This window comes from Malurus melanocephalus, unplaced genomic scaffold (assembly GCF_030028575.1).
Source record: "Malurus melanocephalus ecotype Western Australia unplaced genomic scaffold, MMel_1.1 scaffold_105, whole genome shotgun sequence".
NCBI classification, from domain to species: domain Eukaryota; kingdom Metazoa; phylum Chordata; class Aves; order Passeriformes; family Maluridae; genus Malurus; species Malurus melanocephalus.
The window spans coordinates 261045-281276 of record NW_026623337.1 but is presented as its reverse complement, the minus strand read 5'-3'; the positions used below and the strand labels follow the sequence as shown (position 1 = coordinate 281276).

Below are 20232 nucleotides of genomic sequence, written 5' to 3'. Positions count from 1 at the left end.
CCACAAAGTCTGTGGCAGCATTTCTTGAGAGTAATGAGCCAAATTCAACATATTATCGTACTGTATTCTACCAGCAGATCCACATGGCAAAAGCCCAAGGAATTTTGCCAGATTCCCCTTAATCTGCAACAACAGTGTTGGACTCTAGGCTCTTACTAGAGCCCATTTTGGATATTCTAAAAAAACATGGCTGGGAGGATTTAACTTGGCCTATTCCACAAGTTCATGACTAGATATATAGTTGTACATGGAAATGTAGATTAGATTCTGCTGCTACAAAAGAATACTGATCTGTTCTTTCTGGTCTCAAGCAGAACTAATTAATGAATTTCAGTATGTTTGCCAGGAATCACTTTAGGAAAAGACACAGACATCAGGTCATCTCTGTCTGCTTTGTTTCACTGGGGTAATTAAAATTTCCTCTAAAAATCAGTGGGAGGCAAACAGCAAGGACAGAGTGGGATGAAAAAGAGGGGAGAAAAAACTGGAGGCCTAGTAATACAGCTAATGAGGATAAACTTATAAAAAATCACTAACAGCTTAAAGCTGTGCCATGATTTTGTTGCAAGACAAAACCTCTACCACTCCTACAACATCAACCACCCAGAACATGCATCTATTCCCTTGGAATACACAAACACACACCAGAGAACCAGAAGTCACTGAGTAAAGCAAAGTAGGATAGAACATGCAAGGTCATTCCAAATTCTTTGGAATTCCACCAGTGGGATGGGCTCCACTACTACATTCGAATGTTGTAGAGGACAGGACAACAAAAGAAGTTTTTATTTGGGCAATTTCCCTTCAATACTAACTTGATTTGCCATTGTTAAATAAAAGACACACACAGACACTTCAATTAATGTTTACTGAATAATATAAAACACCGTCTAGCTAGGACACATGTACTGCTCTCCCCTTATAAATTTTATCCCTATGGTGCTCCTTGCATTTCCATGACAACTGGCTGYAATATATGCTGATCAAAGAATATTTTATACATTAGCAATTAATGGGAGAGTGCAAGAGGAGTTTATGSTCTTTCCTTGACCTAGCTTCTTTTCAATGTAATGCAAGCCCAATTCAGGTTAAACCCAGAAATCTGTACAAAACCAAGAATCATATATTTACATTAGAGACAAAAACATTTWAAAAAGGCCAAGTGTCTGTGGTTTAGAGTGTGCTCCTACTGATAAACTTTCAATTTTTTTTCCTCTTACAATAATGAAGACAGTGGTTATGCCATCCTTTTTGCCATTTTCTAAAAACCTAAATCAACAATTTCAAATTACAATTTTACTGTAGATACAGGCATTTCAGGAATTGCAAGGTGAAAATAAGCATCCCAAAACACATTGCAGTAGCTCAGCCACTAATTATAACCACTAACCACTAATTGTACACTAATTGTAATCAATTTTTTAACAGTAAAAACCACATTCAATAACATGAACAGTCCTAGAGTTYTTATTCCCTATTTGAAGAGATTATRGAAGCTAATTTGAGTTATTAGAAGTTTAATCATAATTGAAATTACAAAATACCAACTTCTAGAGAGCTAGGACAAAAGTTTTATTTCAAAACCGATTTCTGCACCAAATCTAACAATTTTATAAAACTTCCAGAGTACTGAAATGTTTTTTWAAAAGATTCTTTGTTATTGTTGTTTCTTACTGGTTCACATCTTTATTTTACGATGGACAATGCTAGATCAACCTGTTTCACTTCTGGTTTTAGTCAAAATGATCTATTTCTTTTTCTTGTTCACAAACACAATTCAATAAATAAAAACTACAGGTACTAGGAATTCCTGACAACTAAACAGATGAATCTGTGTTCAGTGTGCAAAATGTGATTGAAGTTGATTACTTCTAAATTTCATAGTCAGTATTTTTAAGACATTTACAAAATTGTTCAATAAAAATTATCAACAATTTAATTAGAATTCTTAAATAACTCACCTCCCCAAGGTTACCATCATATCCACTCCAATACAGGCAAGCCTGCCTCAAAGTAATTATCCTGACTTTTGCACTTCAGCCTTTATACACTGTAAAATRTAATTTTCTGTGCACTGCTTTCTATGAGATTGCACAGGATGCAGATTTTCTGAGGCTTTGCACATTGAGGCTTGAATTCCACTAAAAACCACAAAAACACCTTTATGCACTATTCACAATCATTATATTGGGGAGGTGGGGGGTGGAATCAGATCCAGAGCTGAAAACTACCTGTGGCTCAGTCTCCAGAGGGCCACCAAGCAGAAAGCATCAATAATGCTCTTGATGCTGCCTGGCACACACTGCTGAATTACAGTGCAACAGTGGATGCAGCCTGGAAAGTAACCAGGTATAAGTCAAAACCAGAAACAGGAAACATCTTTGGCTGTGAGCCAAACCACAAAGCTCTCTAAATAAATAAATTAAAATCAAATCCATTCAAGACAGCCTTTTCTTCATTGCAAAGATACCATTTGCTGAGACCATCTGCCGGGCAGCCTGACCACCCCTAAATGAATGAAACATTGCTTATGGGGATTTGTGGACACTGAGTCTCAGTCTCCTGAGTGGAGTATCTGCTATCTGCTCTTCTTATTCCAGAACTACAGATCTGGACAATCTGCAAACTACAAGAGTGACAAAAGAACCCAGTGATTTTTCAGACAAACCTGATGTATCAGTAGGCTCTAAGAGCCACTCATTTGCCCTGATTGCCTTGAATCATGTAGTTCACGTTTGAGATTTAATGAAGAAGCTAAAGAGCCTACAAAACACATCATCACAGTCTGGAGGACAGCTGCAAAGAAGGGAAAAAAAAAAAAAAAAAGAAAAACATATCAAGGTTAAAAACGTGTGTCCTTTGATCGCTCACCAATTACGAGCTTGTTGAGTCAGCCTTTCTAAAAGCAGCACTCCTGATACCAAGACTGCAGCTTCCACCGTATCACATCGCGCTCCACCTTTTAACAATTCATGAGAAGAACGCTCCTCATTCTCTGCTATCAGCCCATTTTCTGCTATCAACCAACCCACTGCAGCCATGGAGGGAAAGGAGAGAGTTAAYCACATTCCAGGCTGGCAGCACCTACACGTTTGTCCACCGCGCCATCAGGAACAGCAGGTTCACCTTCTCTGTGCTCTCCTACTCTAACTCACACCAAGGAGAGTATTCTGAAAAAGTTGTCTTTCCTTATTTCACATAATAGCTATAATAGCTATGTGTATCTGTGTATCCTGTTTAGTTACAGGAACTACTTAAAACAGCCGAGAAATGCCTTAAAACACTGAAGAGTCAATCTAATTACCTGGATTTCTAAATCATTGCATATTCCTCGAAGGAAAATAATGCAGAAGGAGAATGTTTGCATGTATTTTGTGTTCCAGAGAGTGTGAGAGGTCCTAAGAAGATGAAAGATGGCACTTGGAAACCTGAGACCCAGCAAAAATGAGAACTATGGCCAAACACAGTACAGGTAACACTGATGTCCCCTTCAACTGTAATAAGCATAAATATATAAACATATATGCACATGTGTGTATACACACAAAATCAGCATATCTATACACCTGTTTTACTACAGATGTCATGGACAGATAATTATATTTTAAGTATAAAACTCAACATTTTACCCCCTACCACACTGTCATCGAGCAAAGCATCAGAAATAAATTGCAAGATCTTCAAGACCTTTGCAAATGACATGGTTCCAGCTGTAGCCAACCAGCATTTTCTTTTTTACAGATTTCCTTGCTGCCATTACAAGGATTTGTATCTTCATTGCTTTGCAGACTATTTTTTAGAGAATACATTTTGTTAGAATACATTTTTTACATAACAACTATAGAGTCTTTGGAGGTAAAGAATATACTGTTCTATTGATGTCTAAATGAAATACTAAGTTTTATTAGTGTAAGTAGCATGGAAACAAAACTACTGGAAATAAAATTTTTATCAGCTGATTGCYTCATATTTTTTATACAAAAATCTGTTTAATGGTTTGAAATACACTAACCCTTCTGGTAAGGCAAAAGCTTACTAGAATTCTAAAGAGTACATGCAAAAAATCTTCTTATGTCCCAGAGCTTCTGCATAAGAATCTACTTTTTAAACTCTCAAGAAATACAACAACTTTTCCCCTYTCCACCTCCCCTGCAATATTTTATGGAATATTTTCTTTTACTAACAAAATTTTGTTYAAGAACATCCATTTAAGCAGTCTCCATAGGGACTCCTCCCTTGTCTCCTCCTCCATACATGGTCCATACAGCACCCTGACCACCAAGACTGACGCAAATATTAGCCAGCCTTATTTCACTCCTTTATCATCCTTTCTCTTTACTACTTATGAACATTGCTCATGGGAAGTAGAAGATGAGATCTCTATCACTCTGAAATTTTGTTTGAAGTTGAGGGAAACTTCCCCAAATTAACTGTAAATAAGGTAGGCAAATCTAGAAGTGAGAAGTTCTATTTCTATGGGCCATGTATTYGTAGTTGAGCATCTCAGCAGGTTTCTTCCACCCCTGAGATCATGACTTTTGTTTTGGCTTTCTTTACTAATATAATAAGATTTCTCACAGTGCATGTTTTGTTTCTTTTGGACCAGTCTACCAGCATACCAATCCAGGTATTGATCCAGACTGCTTCCAATATCATCAACTGCAGTCACAAACGTGAGTAGAGATTTGATATTCAGTCTTCTTAATATGCATAAACTGCATTTAGAAAATTGAAGTCTTTTAAACAAAAAAAAAAAAAAAAAAAAAAAAAAAAAAAAAAAAAAAAAAAAAAAAAAAAAAAACCCACCAAGAAAACAGGGGAAAAAATTGCAGCCAATTTACCACACCACATGTGCGTGTCTCACATGGAAAGGCTTTCTGTTACTGACAGGACAGAGAAAGGATTTAAAGAGTCTGCTCACACTACAGTGGACTGAAAGAGCTGCTCTGATTCCCAGAATTTYTTTGTTGTGTCTGTTGCCCTTTCTGCTTGAGACTCAGCCAATGATTAAGGGATGCAATTAGAATTAAGTTCAGGAACAATTTCAATGACACTTCTGATTAGTTACATGCTTCAAGTYAAGCACGTGCTGAATACCCTCACATGTTTTCACCACTAACTCTGCTCTAWTGGAAATATTTTAATGTCATTTTTCCCCTCTCCAAGTTGAATGTTTGTTGACTTGAGAAACATTCAGCTTGGGGAGGTTTCAAATTGCTGCACCACAGCAAACCACCATAATTACACTGCATTGCTTCTCAGCTCTCCTTCGCAGCCAAAGGCAAAGCAACAGGAAAGCTGAAACAAGCCCTCTTCAGTATTTCTCATATGTCCCTCTAGTGAGCCTTCAAAAGATCTGCCGYGTTGCCAAAAAATAGTCTTAAGTTKACATGATGGTGTGGYATTCCACCCTAAAGCMTTTACCTGCAAGAGAACTGCAGGATTGCCAAGGGGAGACTGTGCTGCTTCATCCTCTAAAACAAACAACTGACTTCACCCGCTTCCATTTCTTCTATCTCACAAATATTGCATGCATTATGCACTGTAATACGTTTTAAGACAAGATTTTTCAAGGATTACWACATGAAGTTGATGTAGGCTTAAGAGCTCAGTAGTATTAAATTCTTCTCTTCCCTTTTTAGTTTAAAAAAGAAATGTGCCCCAAGTAGGAAAAAAAATTACGTTTCATAAAAAAATTCCCCTTTAAATGGTTTTGAATAAATCAAATCTAAGCCAAAAACATTTTGTCTAAAGTATGTAAAATCTTTCCCCTTCATAAAAAGATTGATAGAGAAAAGGTATCTGCCCCATAGAGAGGAAACACTGAGCTTTTCAGAATGAATCTCTTTGAGATAATTTTGCCTGTATGTTGTTTAAATTCTAGGAAAAGGTATATTTCACGAAGCCTATTCCCTTTCAGCATATTCTGGCCCCCCAGTCTCCAGAAGGAACTTCTGTCTAGCCCCTTGCTTTTTTCCTTCTAATTTTCTTTCACTGTAATTTTAATCTTCTTTCTGTTTTTATAATCTTGCTATTTGTACTCACTATTCTTTCCTCCCCCGTACACYGGTTTAAATATTCCAGTCCCACTGAGATTTTTATTCCAACCTCCTCCCTCATCTTCTTTCATTTCTTAGACTTTTTTTATCCCGGTGCCTTTTTTTTTTTCCTTCTTAAAATAATGTTCAGGGAATTGAGAAACCAAAATGGCTCACATTACCACTGAGGCATCTCTAAATGGCAAATAAATAAGCCCTTTGAATAGAGACATTCATTCCAACAAGATGCCAAAACATTACAACAAACAGCAAGATRAAAGTGCGCATGCTCTTCATGCTGCCGTGGCGTGGACCACCCTTCCTCCTCACCACAAGATAGAGAAAAAAGACCAGAAGAGCTGAAATGTCCAAGATTGTCAATCTGTGAAGCCCTTGGGAAGAAAAATTAATTGAAACTCTTGAAACTCATTTAGGGAAGGCAAGGAAGAGAAATCAAAACCTTTTTTTCAGGGCCAAGTTGACTAAGSCTTTTCATTAGAAGATTATCTAAAGGCTGAGATTGTTCCAGGCACTGCACAAGGGCAACTGCACTCAGCCCCTGAGCTTGTTACCCAAAAACAAAATGAACAAGTGATGAGACATAAACATGAATTTCTTGATGCTTCTTTAGTAAAGGGAAAGACATGGGACATGAAAATTAAGGGAGACCAGAGAAACATGGCAAGAGAGAAGGGGACAAGACAGCCCAGCATGAAATGATGYTGACCTTAAAGACTTGCAAAGCAAAGGGAAACAAGTGCTGGTGCAGGCAGCACAAAACAGGAAAACTCCAGGCAAAGCATGGAAAGATCATTTAAAATCAAACCTGTACATACTCCTACTTTGCATGGCCTATCYGGCTTTCCTTCCCCTATAGCCACAAGACAGAAGAAAGCAAGAACATTTATGGTTCCAATTATCCTCTGCATTGGCCTTGTTTCCACAGCAGGTGATTCCAAGGGTCCCAGCTAAAAGATCTCAGCTTGGGTCTAGTTTTYTGTTTTTTCTTTGAAAGCACAGATCTGCTTGGGCAGCTCACCTTCTGAGTGGGCACAGTGAGAAAAACTCTGCCTGGCAGAGACTTACCTAGAACTGACAAAAGCRAAACGCTTCTATCCCCTTCCTACTCTTACATTGTGCAATTCTAATACCATTTAAGCAACACATCAGGCTGCACCATCTAGTTTCAGCATTCCAGACTCAGCATTTTGCAAAAGATCCCCTCCTCAACACACTAATTGGTTCACAGACATGATTTGGATTTATACATTCAGTCTGTAAAAAGGTGGAAGTGGCACTGACTGGTTTCCAGCCAGCAGGAAATAAATGCTCATATCAACAAAGCTTTAAATAAATAAATAAATAAATAAATAAATAAATAAATAAATAAATAAATAAATGAAACAAACCAGCTTATTCACTAAGCATGGTACTCTTATCCCAGAGGAAGTCATTGTATTCAGGTTTCCACACATTAATTACACAGAAATTCACTAATTAGAACCCAGCAAAGTGATGATACTGGAATGACKGTGCCAGGATTTCAAAGCCAGTACCCCAATTATGTCTCCTCCTARGAATGAGCATAAGAATCCCATTCAATATAGCTATCTACATAAGGCAYAATTGACATTGATGGGATTTAAAAATATTTGAGGAATTCTAACGATTTTTTACCATTTTGCCTACCAAGTTACTGTGTTTATACCAAAAATGTTAATGGCTACTGCTTCTACAGTTGGAAAGTTTGCTAGTAATTTCCTTTGCTACAGGGGGAAAGAAATGTCTCTCTGCAGAGATCCAGAGCTGTAAATTACATCTGCACCAAGAGTGAAGGGTCAGTGCACCACCATCTTGACTCCATCACTCTCCTATAATTCCAAACTTTGCTTCTATCAAGCAGAAGCTGCTAAAAATTACCAGGGTTGTAGCAGTGGCTGAATGAAATATTTTAAAATATTTTAACACACAGCCGGTGATTTTTCCTAGGACTTCACTAGGGCTAGAAATAAAAATATCTAATGCAGGACTCTCAGAAAGTCTGAAATGCATAGAAATTYAAAGTAACAATATAAAATGAACACCAGACTAGCAACGACCCTGCTTGCCTCAAGAAGCAGGTCCTTGGTCTGCTCTAAATGAAGAAGGGTCGCTTGTAAAAAACTGTAAATASTCAGCTTGACTATAATATTTTTTTAATGCCTTAACATACCTCTCCACTGCCTTTGTTATAAACACACAAGAGATCACACTTGGGGCTGCCTTCCATTTTAGAAGCAGCTCTAGCATGGGAGAGGTTGCTGCAGGCAGACCACTGATGGCAAGTTCACTGTTAGAAATGGCAGTGAAATGACAGAAATCCCTTAAAAAAATTACACYTTTCTAGTTCTAAAGAAGGCATAAAACCAAGGAATTATGGAAAATGATGCAGTATTATATTAATGTACTTTCCATTCCTCGCTTCTCCGCATTTTCAGAGGAGCAAGAAAGGCCACTAATGTTTCAAATGTGAAATTGAGTTCCAGTTTTCAAAGGCATGTGACTGAACTAGAGTAAAATAGGATGGTGCTAATCTRTGGTGACCTAGTGATTTGAATAAACACAACTCAAACTCCATATGTTATTAAAACACCCTGGCTCTGCTCACTCTCTCTCGACTTTCTTTAATTTGTGTGGTCACTGCAATAGCTTCAAAACCATGAGCTCACTGCAAGGTTTACTTTCACTTCTAAGATCCAAAATTAATACCGCGGCTTACAGCTCTTGGAATATTTATTGCTCAGAACTTGAGCCACATGTGCAGCCCGGTGTTTTTCCAGCAGAACAATGCCATATCTGCTTGGTGTGCGTGTGAGCACAGCATTACACCCTGAGCCAACAAAACCCACCGTGTGGACACAGCAACAACAGCGGCTGTGCCAGCCYGGGGCAGGCAGGGAGGAGGGGATCATATGGCCAGAAAAACTTGAGATATATGTTATTTGGAGTAGATAACACTCGTCCTCAATGGCCAATTTCAACACTGCTAACTTTTAAAGGAAATAAAAATTTCAATGCTCCGAGTGCTTAAGAAAGGAGAGAGGAAAAAGMACATCTTGGGATTTTTCCAAAGAACTTCTTTTTGACAGTAAGAGTGAGGGAGATGCTGTCCATCTCCCAGAACAAAACACCTGAAATACCCAGGTACAGAAGTCATCTTAGGGACTCCCAACAGAGTACCCAAATAAAGAGACTAGTAAAGGACTATMTTTTTATTTTTAATTTCAGATCTCAGATTGCATGCAGTGATATCCTGGACAGTACCTCGTAMATGTGAGGCACTTTAGGAACTGGCAACCTTAGTAACAGCAGCAAYAACAACTTCTATTTTCAGCATTACCTCCAATACAAAGGCTCAAAATAACACACAGCYGAAAACAAAGGAAGTGTTAATACCTGGTTCTCTCATAATGCTTTTTACACATAAAATTTCGAGTATAGTAAAGTCCTCTTTTTTACTCTGGGAACGTTGAGATAAAATGAAGACACAGAAAAGTAAAATCAGACCTTGTGGAAAGTACTTCATGGAAGAGCTGAAAACTGAGCTCAGGCTTTCTCTTTTACAGTTTTGCATCACTTTTTCTCAGACAAAACCCAAATGCAAATATCATAATGCAAATCTATACATACAGAACTACTACTACTGTGATGAAATATGCATTCTGAAATGCCAGTTCACCCTTGAACAGGAATGGTTATCAAGTATAAATAACCAAAAGCATACACTGTATAGAGCATATTCTTTAGAATTAAACTATTAGTTTAATGTCCTGTTTAATTCCATGCTTAACTCCATTAAGGATAGCAGATTATTTAAGACAATGCTCAGAAACATGAAGATGTAGCAAATCTTACCTTCTCGTGATTTTCTATCAGGATTTCAACAACGATATTCTGGAACTTCAGGTCCATGATGGCTGCTACAGTTTCTTCCTGTGGCCTCATTAAGGTTGGTCCAAATACTACCCCTAGGTTTGCCACAGTCATTAGATTCCTCTTGGCATGCTTTGAAACACTTTTTGAAAAGAATTGAAGGAAAAAACAGGAAATGGGTAATGAAAAATTTCCATTACTGTTGGAAACTGCAGTCTACAAATGAAAACATTRCATTTCCTCAATCTATGTGGTAGAAGTTTGTTTTGCGCAAAATTTCTTCAGATAAAGTATTACCAAATTCTGGAAAACTCAAAAGCCATTCTTGCACTAGCAACTCAAAAGCAAAACCAGTCTYTTACTGAACTTATATATATAAAATGCACTTAGCCTTGGACCAGGGCAAGTGTGAAACCAACTTAAATTTGCTAACAGATCTCCACYATTCCCTTTGCCAGGATTTGCAAAAAGAAAGTCTAATGTTCCTTTTCTCACTTCAATCAAACCCTCAGCTGCTGGCAGGACTGCTAAAGTAAATACATMTATGGCTTCATTAACGTCTTAGATTTCTGCCTTTCCCGCCAAAATATGCACAGCGTGAGTCAAACTTCTTGTCTGCTTTTGCACGTTTGGTTCTTGGGGTTGTGGATGACAGCATCAAAACGGGCTTCAGCTCCAGCCACACTTCACTAAAGCCCCTTGCAGTTAAATAAAGGTAAAGATAAGAATTCTGACAAGGTAGGAGAGCAGGTCGTAGCACTTACTTCGCTAAATGTTTCACCAAAATTTCCAGCATCTCTTTGTTCTTTTCGGGGAGTTTGTGGACCAAGAAGTGAACAGCATTGACTCGAGACTCAGGACTCCCACTTTCTATGGGATATAGAAATAAATATCTCAAAAAAAAWTTGAAATAAAATCCACAGAAACACAAACCTTCTCCCACCCGTGCTTGGAAACATACTGCACACACTTTGCTTCACCACTTAWGGATCTCCAAACATAGCAACGCTGAACATATGTGCTTGTTTTCACAAGTAATATTGTCCYAGAATTATCAACTTATCTGCTTATTTTGAGAACTCATCTTTCAATCCACCTGCAAAATGGTGCCTTTGTTCATCTATTTTTAGAGACTGACAGATGCAGTTATTGTTTTGCTGCATTGGACTCATCTGCTTACAAATACACTGCAAGGTGAGCAGTGATGTTACTGGGTGCCATGAGAGGAGCTGTACTGCTTTCCATTACAGCATCATTAACTGATTGTCCTCATGATTACAATTCGGTTTTGTTGGTACTGTGCAGCTAATGATGCTGCATTTATGCTACCYTGCATTGGAAGCTGCATGCAGATTTATTTGCTTAGAAAATCTGATGACCTCTGAAGACACAGAAGAATAAACATGCAAAAAAACCTACTGAGAATACTGCAACAAAGGTTCTGAATAACAATGGCATCTCTAGTACAGTATAGAAATAAAGAAAAGAAGCAAAGAGCTCTTTGTTTGTTGCATGTTAAATTGAACAATCTTGGCCCCTAYAGGTTTCACTGTACAGAGATGAARACAAGAACTTGTAAAAGATGAAAATAAACCATCCTCCTATTTCTCAAAGTTGCATTAAATCACAAAATTACATCTTAGTAGTGGTTATAATATGAGGAATGGAAGTATTTCTCGTGCCTATAATAATACTTACTAGTAAGTACAGACTAAGAAAAAAATTAGAATTTATTCTGAATGCAAAAAGTTTTGACATGAGGACCACTGATCAGGTCCCATTTTTCTCTAAGGCAACGCGATTGCCAAGTATATTTCCTATAAAATACCACCATATTTCTTCAGTGTGTATTGCTTCAGATTTTTTTTTTTTTGCATATTGCTGTACATTTTAGGGCTGTATTGTGCTCTTTTGCACTGAATACCCCTACACAGATTGTGAGGAAAAAGAAGCTACCAAAAAGCATAACATTTAACTTCTAATCAAAATTCTCACAGAAAAGATAGGCCTTCTTTAAAGTGAGACTATTTTACATATATGTGAAATCACAAATCATGACCTCTTATAAGATAGATATAGTTTCAATATACATTGATACATATAAAAAGAACAAAATTGAAGGGAAACCTTCTAATTTTGGGTACTCCTCCAATAGTTTCAGGGAAAAGGATACTCCTTGATATTTCCAGTGTTGGTTTTTTTATAGCCAACATAGGAAACAACATTGACTACTATTTTTAAATATATTATAACTCAGATCTTGATTAAATTTCCCTCCCCAGAATCAACTCCTTTAYTGAACTGTTTACTACTTATGAACACTGTACTGTCTAAAACATGTAACTTCAACTGAATTCCTTTACTGAAAGAGACTATAAAATAGCGAAAGAAAAACAAAGTGAGAAACTGCTGGCAAAACTTCATAAGTCGAGAAATTATTTTAACACTTTCCAATACAAACGTAAAAAACTCACCATGTAGGTAAGGATGTTGAATTTTGTTTAAGCACTTGCCTTGCTAGCATGTGCTTTGGCAACAAATTTCCTGAGCTAATTCTCATTTTGAATTAAGGACCAGAAGAAAACACATTCTGCAGTCCTGGAAAGTCATTATAGCAATCTGAAGATGATAAAGCAATTGTCTCAAAGTTTATTTTAATTTTGCTTTCCACARTTTGCCAGAAGTGCTACAGGCTGGAAAGAAAATCAGCTAAATATCTGTTTGATACTTTGCCAAAAATTTTCTTACACAGTTTCCCTCTATCCTCTTCCAAAATAATTCCGTGTACACTAGATACCATACRACAGAGCTACAAATGCTGTTGTGTCTTCTCCAAGGCTSTGTTTGAACTGCCACAGTGTAATCTGGCCTGCTCTTTCCTTTCTTCTGATACACGAGGAACATTCAAGCCAGCCTGGATATAGAGCCAGCAAGGCACTGGAAACAAGGGTCAGGCAGCTGTRCTTTAAGGACTCAAATGAGCTCAAATTAGTGTACTTTCTTTTGCTAAGCTCCCTACTCTTTGTAAATGGAAGGCAAAAGAAAAAAAAAATCACAGATTAAGTAGATGCTTATCATTACACAATTAAGATAATAAGAGTGAATGTTTACAATGTCTAGCCAAAAGTTTTTCTATAAAGTAAGAACTGTGCTACGCAGTCGCATTATAGAACTGAATAATAACATACACATACTAGAACTGAATAATGATTAAAACATACAGATTTTTAAATAATTTATTATTTCTTGTTCCTGTATTTTTACTGGGATGAAGCATTTTTCTGAAATTGCATTTGCAGAGTGCCCCTAAGGCCACAACAGCACAACAACAAAAGATTTCTATTTGAACTACAGTCATGTATTTACTGGCAGGAACGATGAATTCTCCATGTAACTCGTATGTCATCAGTGGCTCTGGAAGGCTTCTGTAAAACAAGGATGGAATATAAATTTAACTATATTCTCTTCCATCTGCATTTATTCTAAGCAGGAAACCTTTATAACAGTCAGTAACATAATGTTACTTCCTCATACTGAACGTAACCATTGTTACAGAGGCCCTTGAATTCAGTGATTTTTAGACCAAATGGAAAACTTGGTATTATCAGGAAAATAAGACTAAATGCATCCATTCASATTCCATAAGCTGAAGTGATGCCTTCAGTCTCTCATAAGACGTCTTTCCAATTTCAACACCAAGATTGTTTCTCAGATGAAGGTTGTACACAAATACTGTGCAATTAATTCTTCATTAGTGTTTTTTTAAAGAAAAGAAAAGATTCTTTTTTTAAGAATCACAAGTCAATGCCTTACTGGAAAGACACTAAGGTCSTAACAAAAACCACCAGTACCAGACTTAAAACCATTTGTTAAATTGACTTTACTGATGCTCAAGAAATATTGGAATAAACACTCGGATGGGAAATACTGTAAGGGAGAACTAMGTCATGTACACTTTTTTTTAAATACTTTTCTGTACTCTGTAAGACTTGTAAGACTCTGTAAGATCTTTACAATATTTCTACAATATTCATTGATAGTGGTGGTAGTAATACTTTATTTAATAAAAATAGCAGATTAAAAGTACCGTGTTTGTGTTGCACTCCAAGAGTTACACAGAAATTCTAAATTTGTGTTTTTAGGCAATTTAGTAAAATAGTTTAATCATGAACTGGCAAAAAACATTTGAATAGAGAATATATTTAAAACTCTTATTTTAATACTCAGAACATCAGAACAAGGGTCAGAAATAAAAGATGAAAATATTAAAAATTTCATAGCCTTTCCCATTTTCATTCTACCTTACTGAAACACAAAAAAGAAAGAAATTTTAACAATCTTACCTAACTTTCAATAATGAGTCTCAGCAAGTTTATTAAAAATTCAGGTTTCTGAACCATCAGTGAAATGTTTCTCTGTCTAACACAAAGGTGTTTTGGGGCTTGCCTCATATGAATGTGTTGCTAAATTATTCTGCTTCCCCCAAGATAAATAACAAACATTTTATTTGCACCAAATGAGCTCCTATTCTAAAATATAGGAAAAGTAAGTAGTGTGGCTTAACACACTGCACAGAAGACTCAGAAAAAGAATTTACAGTAAATATATATGTATATATATATAAATGAGAGACAGCCTTACCGCAGATACTGCTTCATAGCACTAGTAATTGTCTTTACTTCCCAATCTACAGAGTTTTCCAGGTCAACTTCATTGCAGGTTTTTGAATCTAGAAAGTAATCAGAAAGAGAAGAGGACATGAAAAAAAAAAAGAAATCTAAATCAGTATAACCTACATGAACAGCAACACATTGACTTTGACTATATATTTGCTCACAGGAATGTAGAAGCAATGTCCTATTATTATTATTATTATTAGGTAACACGAAGAMGACTAGATATCCAAACCTGTTTATAAATTGCATTTTCATATTTTCTTTTTAAAACTATTTACTGCTGATTATTTTTTCTTTAATGAAGGAATAAAAATCACCCTCATGTAAAAAGATCTCTATAGCAATTGAAATTTTCACACCTCTAATTAAACAGAGAGATGTTCACAAACACAGAAATATGTACAAAAACAGTTTAGGGAAAAGAAGACCCTCTAAGAAGAATTTATCTTTTTTTCTTTCTTATTTAAAGTGACACTGCACTGATAAATTCTTTCCACAGTTTTGCTTGTAAACTGCTGATGAGAACAAAGGGCAGCATGACTTTCTGCATTGTGTGAAAATCTTTAAGAGGGGCTTCAAAACTAGAAAAAGGAGTCTTTGCTAAATGTTCACCTTTCTTGATCAGTCTTAGTCACAGCACAAGAAATACTTGTTTGCTCAACCAGTTGTCAGGTTCACAGAAGTCCACCTTCTCCCATGTTGGTTGAGTCTTGGAACACGACAGACCAAACCAAAAGGTTTGTCTGATTGACAGAAGAYAGAAAACAAAACAGCACACTGGACTGCTCTGAAATCCCAAAACCCCACCCTTTTGGCCTCAAAACAGAAAGCCACAGCTAGGTGACACAAGAAGGGCACATGTACATGGCCAGCCCAGCCCAGTGGATTTGCTGACTTCAGGTGCTCGAGCGAGCGGCAGCAGCGATTGACACCCATTACGTGTGGACCAGTTCATACAATTCAGAATTCATTTGTTACTTGGCTTGTCAGACAAACGACAGACACATTTAAAAAATCAAATTAGGATCCCTGATTAAAGGTGCAGTCCTTTTACTGGGAMTAAATAATTTTGTTCTAAAAGCTGTGCCAAGCAATTATTTCTGTAACTGAATATTCTCCCTCATTATATCAATTATTTAAATCTCATTTTAAAATACAGGTCAGATAACATTTTCTAGCAAACTGTTACTAGCCAACCACAACCCMAAATACTCAAGATTGTCTCAGAAATAAGCTTTTTTTCCTCTTTTTAGCATGCTAGCTGTTTCCATGTTCAAATTCTCTTTTTTGAGAAGAAAACCTATTTCCTGAATTAATTAAATAAAAACTGCCATCACATCAGAAGCTAGCAAAATCGATGGGGGATTTGTTACTAAACCACTATGTGATATCCAGTTTCTCAAATAGCTGCTTCATAATCATCAACCTCCTTTACATTCAATGTATGCACTCTGTTCACTGAAATTTGTTGATGAATTTTGGGAGGAAAACAACATGCATCTGAATTCCAAAGCGAGCCTCTTAAAATAGAAAATGGAGTGTATTGTTGAAACATTTCATTATCTCTTGGAAAAAAAAAAAAATCAGCCCTGCTACCAACACCCAGTTTGATTGTAGAAGCCATCAAGATTTAAAGACATTTTCTTCATTTTTGTCYTGACATTTGCTTTACATTGCTCTGTGCCCTACCACCCAATGGATTTCACTCTTCCTGCYCCATTTATCTCCTATACTTCAAACATCCCAGACTGTTTTAAGAACTGGAACTTCAACCATATTTTAAAAAAAAATTATCCCAGTTGTTTTCATGCTACTTGTTCACGTAACAGCCACTGTGCACTGAAGGGCAGCTTTATGCCTTTTAAAGGTTTAAAGAACAGCTTTTGACAGATCAGCTCTAAATTTCATGCAAATCTGTCTGACAATAAGGGAGCCAAAGTTTATAAAAACTGTCCAGTTCACTAAACTTGGTTAGGAGGAGACTCCCTCTGCTTTCATATGCAATATCCCTACTGTAGGTATGTGTGCATATTATCTGCTACTGTTTATAAAACAACAATTCGTGAAATGTTTCAAAACCTGCTAGCTTTGGGAAGGCAGAAGTACCTGAAAGCTTCCTTCTACAACATGTAATAACTGGTATTTTTCACACCAGACAGCATCAGAAATCAAACATGAACTCATCAGTAGAAACTGCAAGTCCTCAGCATCACTTTCCATAGGCAATGGTCCATCTGAAAGCTGATCTATGCAGTGGCTTGTACAAAATCTATGTAACAGCRTGAAGGAAATGAGCCACATCAGATCTGTAACACAGACCATCAATGAAACASGAACTGGGCCCTGATGCACTTCCAGAACTGAGACTCCTGACAGCTAACTGCAACTCATGTTGCAGTGCTTGTAACACATTTCCAGAGTATTGGAAGTTCTAGCTTTCTATTCCTCTTTACAATGAGAAATCTGTTTAAKTTAACATTCTCCTTTAAAAGGTAAAGAGTGTTTTCCTCACCAGATCCTCCCTTTAAATTTAAGTAAGATCATTGCTGCAAAAGATCACAATACCAGTTACAGGTAACCTCACAAAAAGTTAATTGCAAAGTTCACTTTTTTTTTTCTTTTAAGTAGAATTGTATATTTGCTTGCTAAGCCTTATTTTGCAGAGACTTAGCTCCACTAGATTTTTGCATTACAGATGAAAATCTGCATTCATAGTACTAGAAAAGCATATGTTGGTCTTCTCATACTCTCTTGACTCTCAGCATACTTTCCAAAATTCTAGAGAAAATATTCTGAGAAAGAGACAAAACTACAAAAAGAAATTATGTCCCTGGTTTTCATTTGGAAGACTTTTTTCACATTGCGCCTTTCCAACTGTGAACCTCATGTCAATGATAGGTAGCTTAAAATACTTTGAAATCTTATCAAACATTTTAAAATACAGAAAGTTAATATGAGTTTTTTATGATCCTGAAAAATCTTTCATATAAAAGGGTATCTAAGAGTATGCCCAGAGACAAAGGATTAAAGATTAATCAGTCATTTTAAATTCTCTGTACCACTGTATATCAAAAAGGAACCCTCTTTGTTCTTCTCTGAGGACAGACAGATAAAGAGCACAGACAGGATCACTTTCAACAAATCATCAGAAAAGAGCACCTGCTTGCACCCCAATGTTTTCCTGTTCAGTATTTTGCCTCATCTTGATACCACTGCATTTTTCCTATGTGAAATAAATATATGAAACTTGGGAATGACAAAAAGTGTTTCTGATTTTAAAAAAATAACTAAAAGCAGATGCAGATGCTGGAATCTCCAGTAAACCCTTCCAGCTGCTACTGAACCACTGGCAACCTGAGCCTATTTAATTTGGATACCAATAATGGCAGCAAGGAAAATCTGCCTGCCAGACCTGCACGCCCAAGCTAAGCCAGCAAGAACAAAACTGAAAAGCATCTTATGATACCAAATGCATTCAATCAAGGCTCTCTGAGTGACAGCACATCATTCTTCTCATGGTCAATGGCTAAAGATGGTTATTGCTTATTGAGGCTAACCCCAAAGCAGATAAACAACCAGGAAAATCTGTTATAGATCAGTCATTTTTATTAATCCCAGTTCGTATTTCCAAGAAGAGCCCTYTTTCTGTAATACTTTAAAGGTTTACTAATGGAGTACTTCAGGGTGCTGTTAATATTGATTAAAGTAAGACATCATAAATTAATATTTAGCAAGGTCATTATGACAGATTGATATGACATGCAGGTCCTCAAGTCTCAAGATGTCTTATCATTTCTGAGGAGACAGCCTGCTTGAAAAAATAAAGGAAGGAAAAGAAAAAGTCTTACAGGTGGCACTGAACTGACAGCAGCATATAATATAAAAGCGCTTTGTCATTCACATAATGTCTGGGGTAATGAAATGAATTCACTTTCTGGCTTCCTTCAGCTTGCAGTGCCAAAGAACACTGTGTTATCAGCACAGATGGAGCATGCATGGTTCTGGAGAAGAGCCTGGTGCAAACTGCAAACAAGCTTCTTTGCATACCAATGAATCCCTGAGAATCAGACCTTTGCTGTCAAATGACAGGTTTGGAAGCTCTCTAAAAATGAACTAATCCCAGTGGTCTTGTCTGACTGCATGTACTGTCAGTGCTCAGGACAAGAAAGGGGGGAACACGGCACATTTTGCAGTCATGGCTACTACTTTGGTGAGAGATAGCAGGCAGATGAGGGATTTCATCCAGGTGCCAATATTTCTCTTTTCCCCTCCTCCCCAGGGACAGCAGAGTGGCAAGAGAGCTACAGTCACTGGAATTACAGATGCATCAAAATTTCCAGAAAGAAAAGGGAGAAAAAAAGTTTCTGAGAATTATTTCAGCTGTCCAGATATAAAAGAGCCTAYGATGTTATCCATTTACTAGAGCTATACAATTAAGTTTACAAAAACAAATTCTTTCCCCATCTGTCCCTTGCCTTGACACATAGTTATTATTAATACATATATCATATYTCTCCTCTTAAACCAAACAGCTCTTTGACAGTAGGCTTAAACTAGATGTCTTATTTTGCAGTGATAAACTAAACACACACATGGGTGTGTTACTTGTACATTCCAGACAAGGGAAAAGGAAGGTGGAAATTCAAACAATGAAGCAGCAACCTTCAAACTTTATTGAATTTGGAATTTTGAATTTTCTGATCAGAACCTTCCATTTAGGCTGCTTTAATCCCTCTTACATCAGCCTTGCACAAAGCACATTTTTTGCTCCTACATGTCCCATAGCAGTTCTTAATTTATTCATACCAACTTATCTAGGTTTTTCTAAAGTAGGGGAACTTAGAATGACACGGCRATTATTTGCATGGACTAGAGCAAACTACTGGCAGGTGCTTTAAAAACTAAATATTGACAGTAAAACAACATGAAATAAAACAATGAAAAAATATTTGTAAAATAGAGGCATACCCATCAACAAACTCAGAAGTCTCTGGACCTTTGAACTCACCCCCACAACTCTGTACAATCCTTGGTCATTTATACCTATCAAAAAAAAAAAAAAAAAAAAAAAAAAAAGCATGAGATCAACCACAGTCAATTTTAGCATTAAAATTTTTGCCCCAGGCAACAAATTCTCTTCAAAGACCAACTACATAGTATTAACAGTCTTGAGAAATCATAAATTAAAGTATTACAAGAATCTTTTTGTTACTCTGCATTTTTAAGATGAGTTCATGCTATGCTTTGATAAAGGATTCCATTTCTGAAACTGGGAGAAGTAAACCAGGACAAAGCTTTGCTTGAAAATAAATAAATAAACCACTATCTAATTTCAAAAATTTTTTTAAATTAAATTTTGGGTACGTTGACATTCTAATAATGCAAGACCAAACAAAAGCTAAACTAAGATTTCTTCAATAATTCTAATGTTTCTCCCCAATATGTGGTGACTAAAAGACTTTGGATGAAGAAAAACTTAAGCCATTCCCAGTCCTCAAAACCAATACTTTTCCAGGTTTATGAATGCTTTCCATTTAAGATACAAAGCCTCATTCCARCCCATTGTGCTCCACATAGCAGTTACATCCAGAGGCACCATCAAAAGT

At 36.7% G+C, this 20232-nt stretch overlaps 1 protein-coding gene across 2 annotated transcripts in view; it reads right to left on the bottom strand.

Annotated features, from left to right (window-relative positions):
- Positions 1-20232, bottom strand: part of ARHGAP10 (Rho GTPase activating protein 10) — a 137957-nt gene that overhangs the window by 39571 nt on the left and 78154 nt on the right. Inside the window, exons 14-18 of one of the 2 annotated variants that reach the window (XM_057369180.1) lie at positions 19595-19669; positions 14592-14679; positions 13317-13375; positions 10715-10820; positions 9933-10092 (exon numbers count right to left, since the gene is read on the bottom strand). In XM_057369180.1, the coding sequence (XP_057225163.1) occupies positions 9933-10092; positions 10715-10820; positions 13317-13375; positions 14592-14679; positions 19595-19669 (488 nt within the window). The remainder of the gene's footprint in view (positions 1-9932; positions 10093-10714; positions 10821-13316; positions 13376-14591; positions 14680-19594; positions 19670-20232) is intronic. The other variant, XM_057369181.1, reaches the window with a different exon arrangement.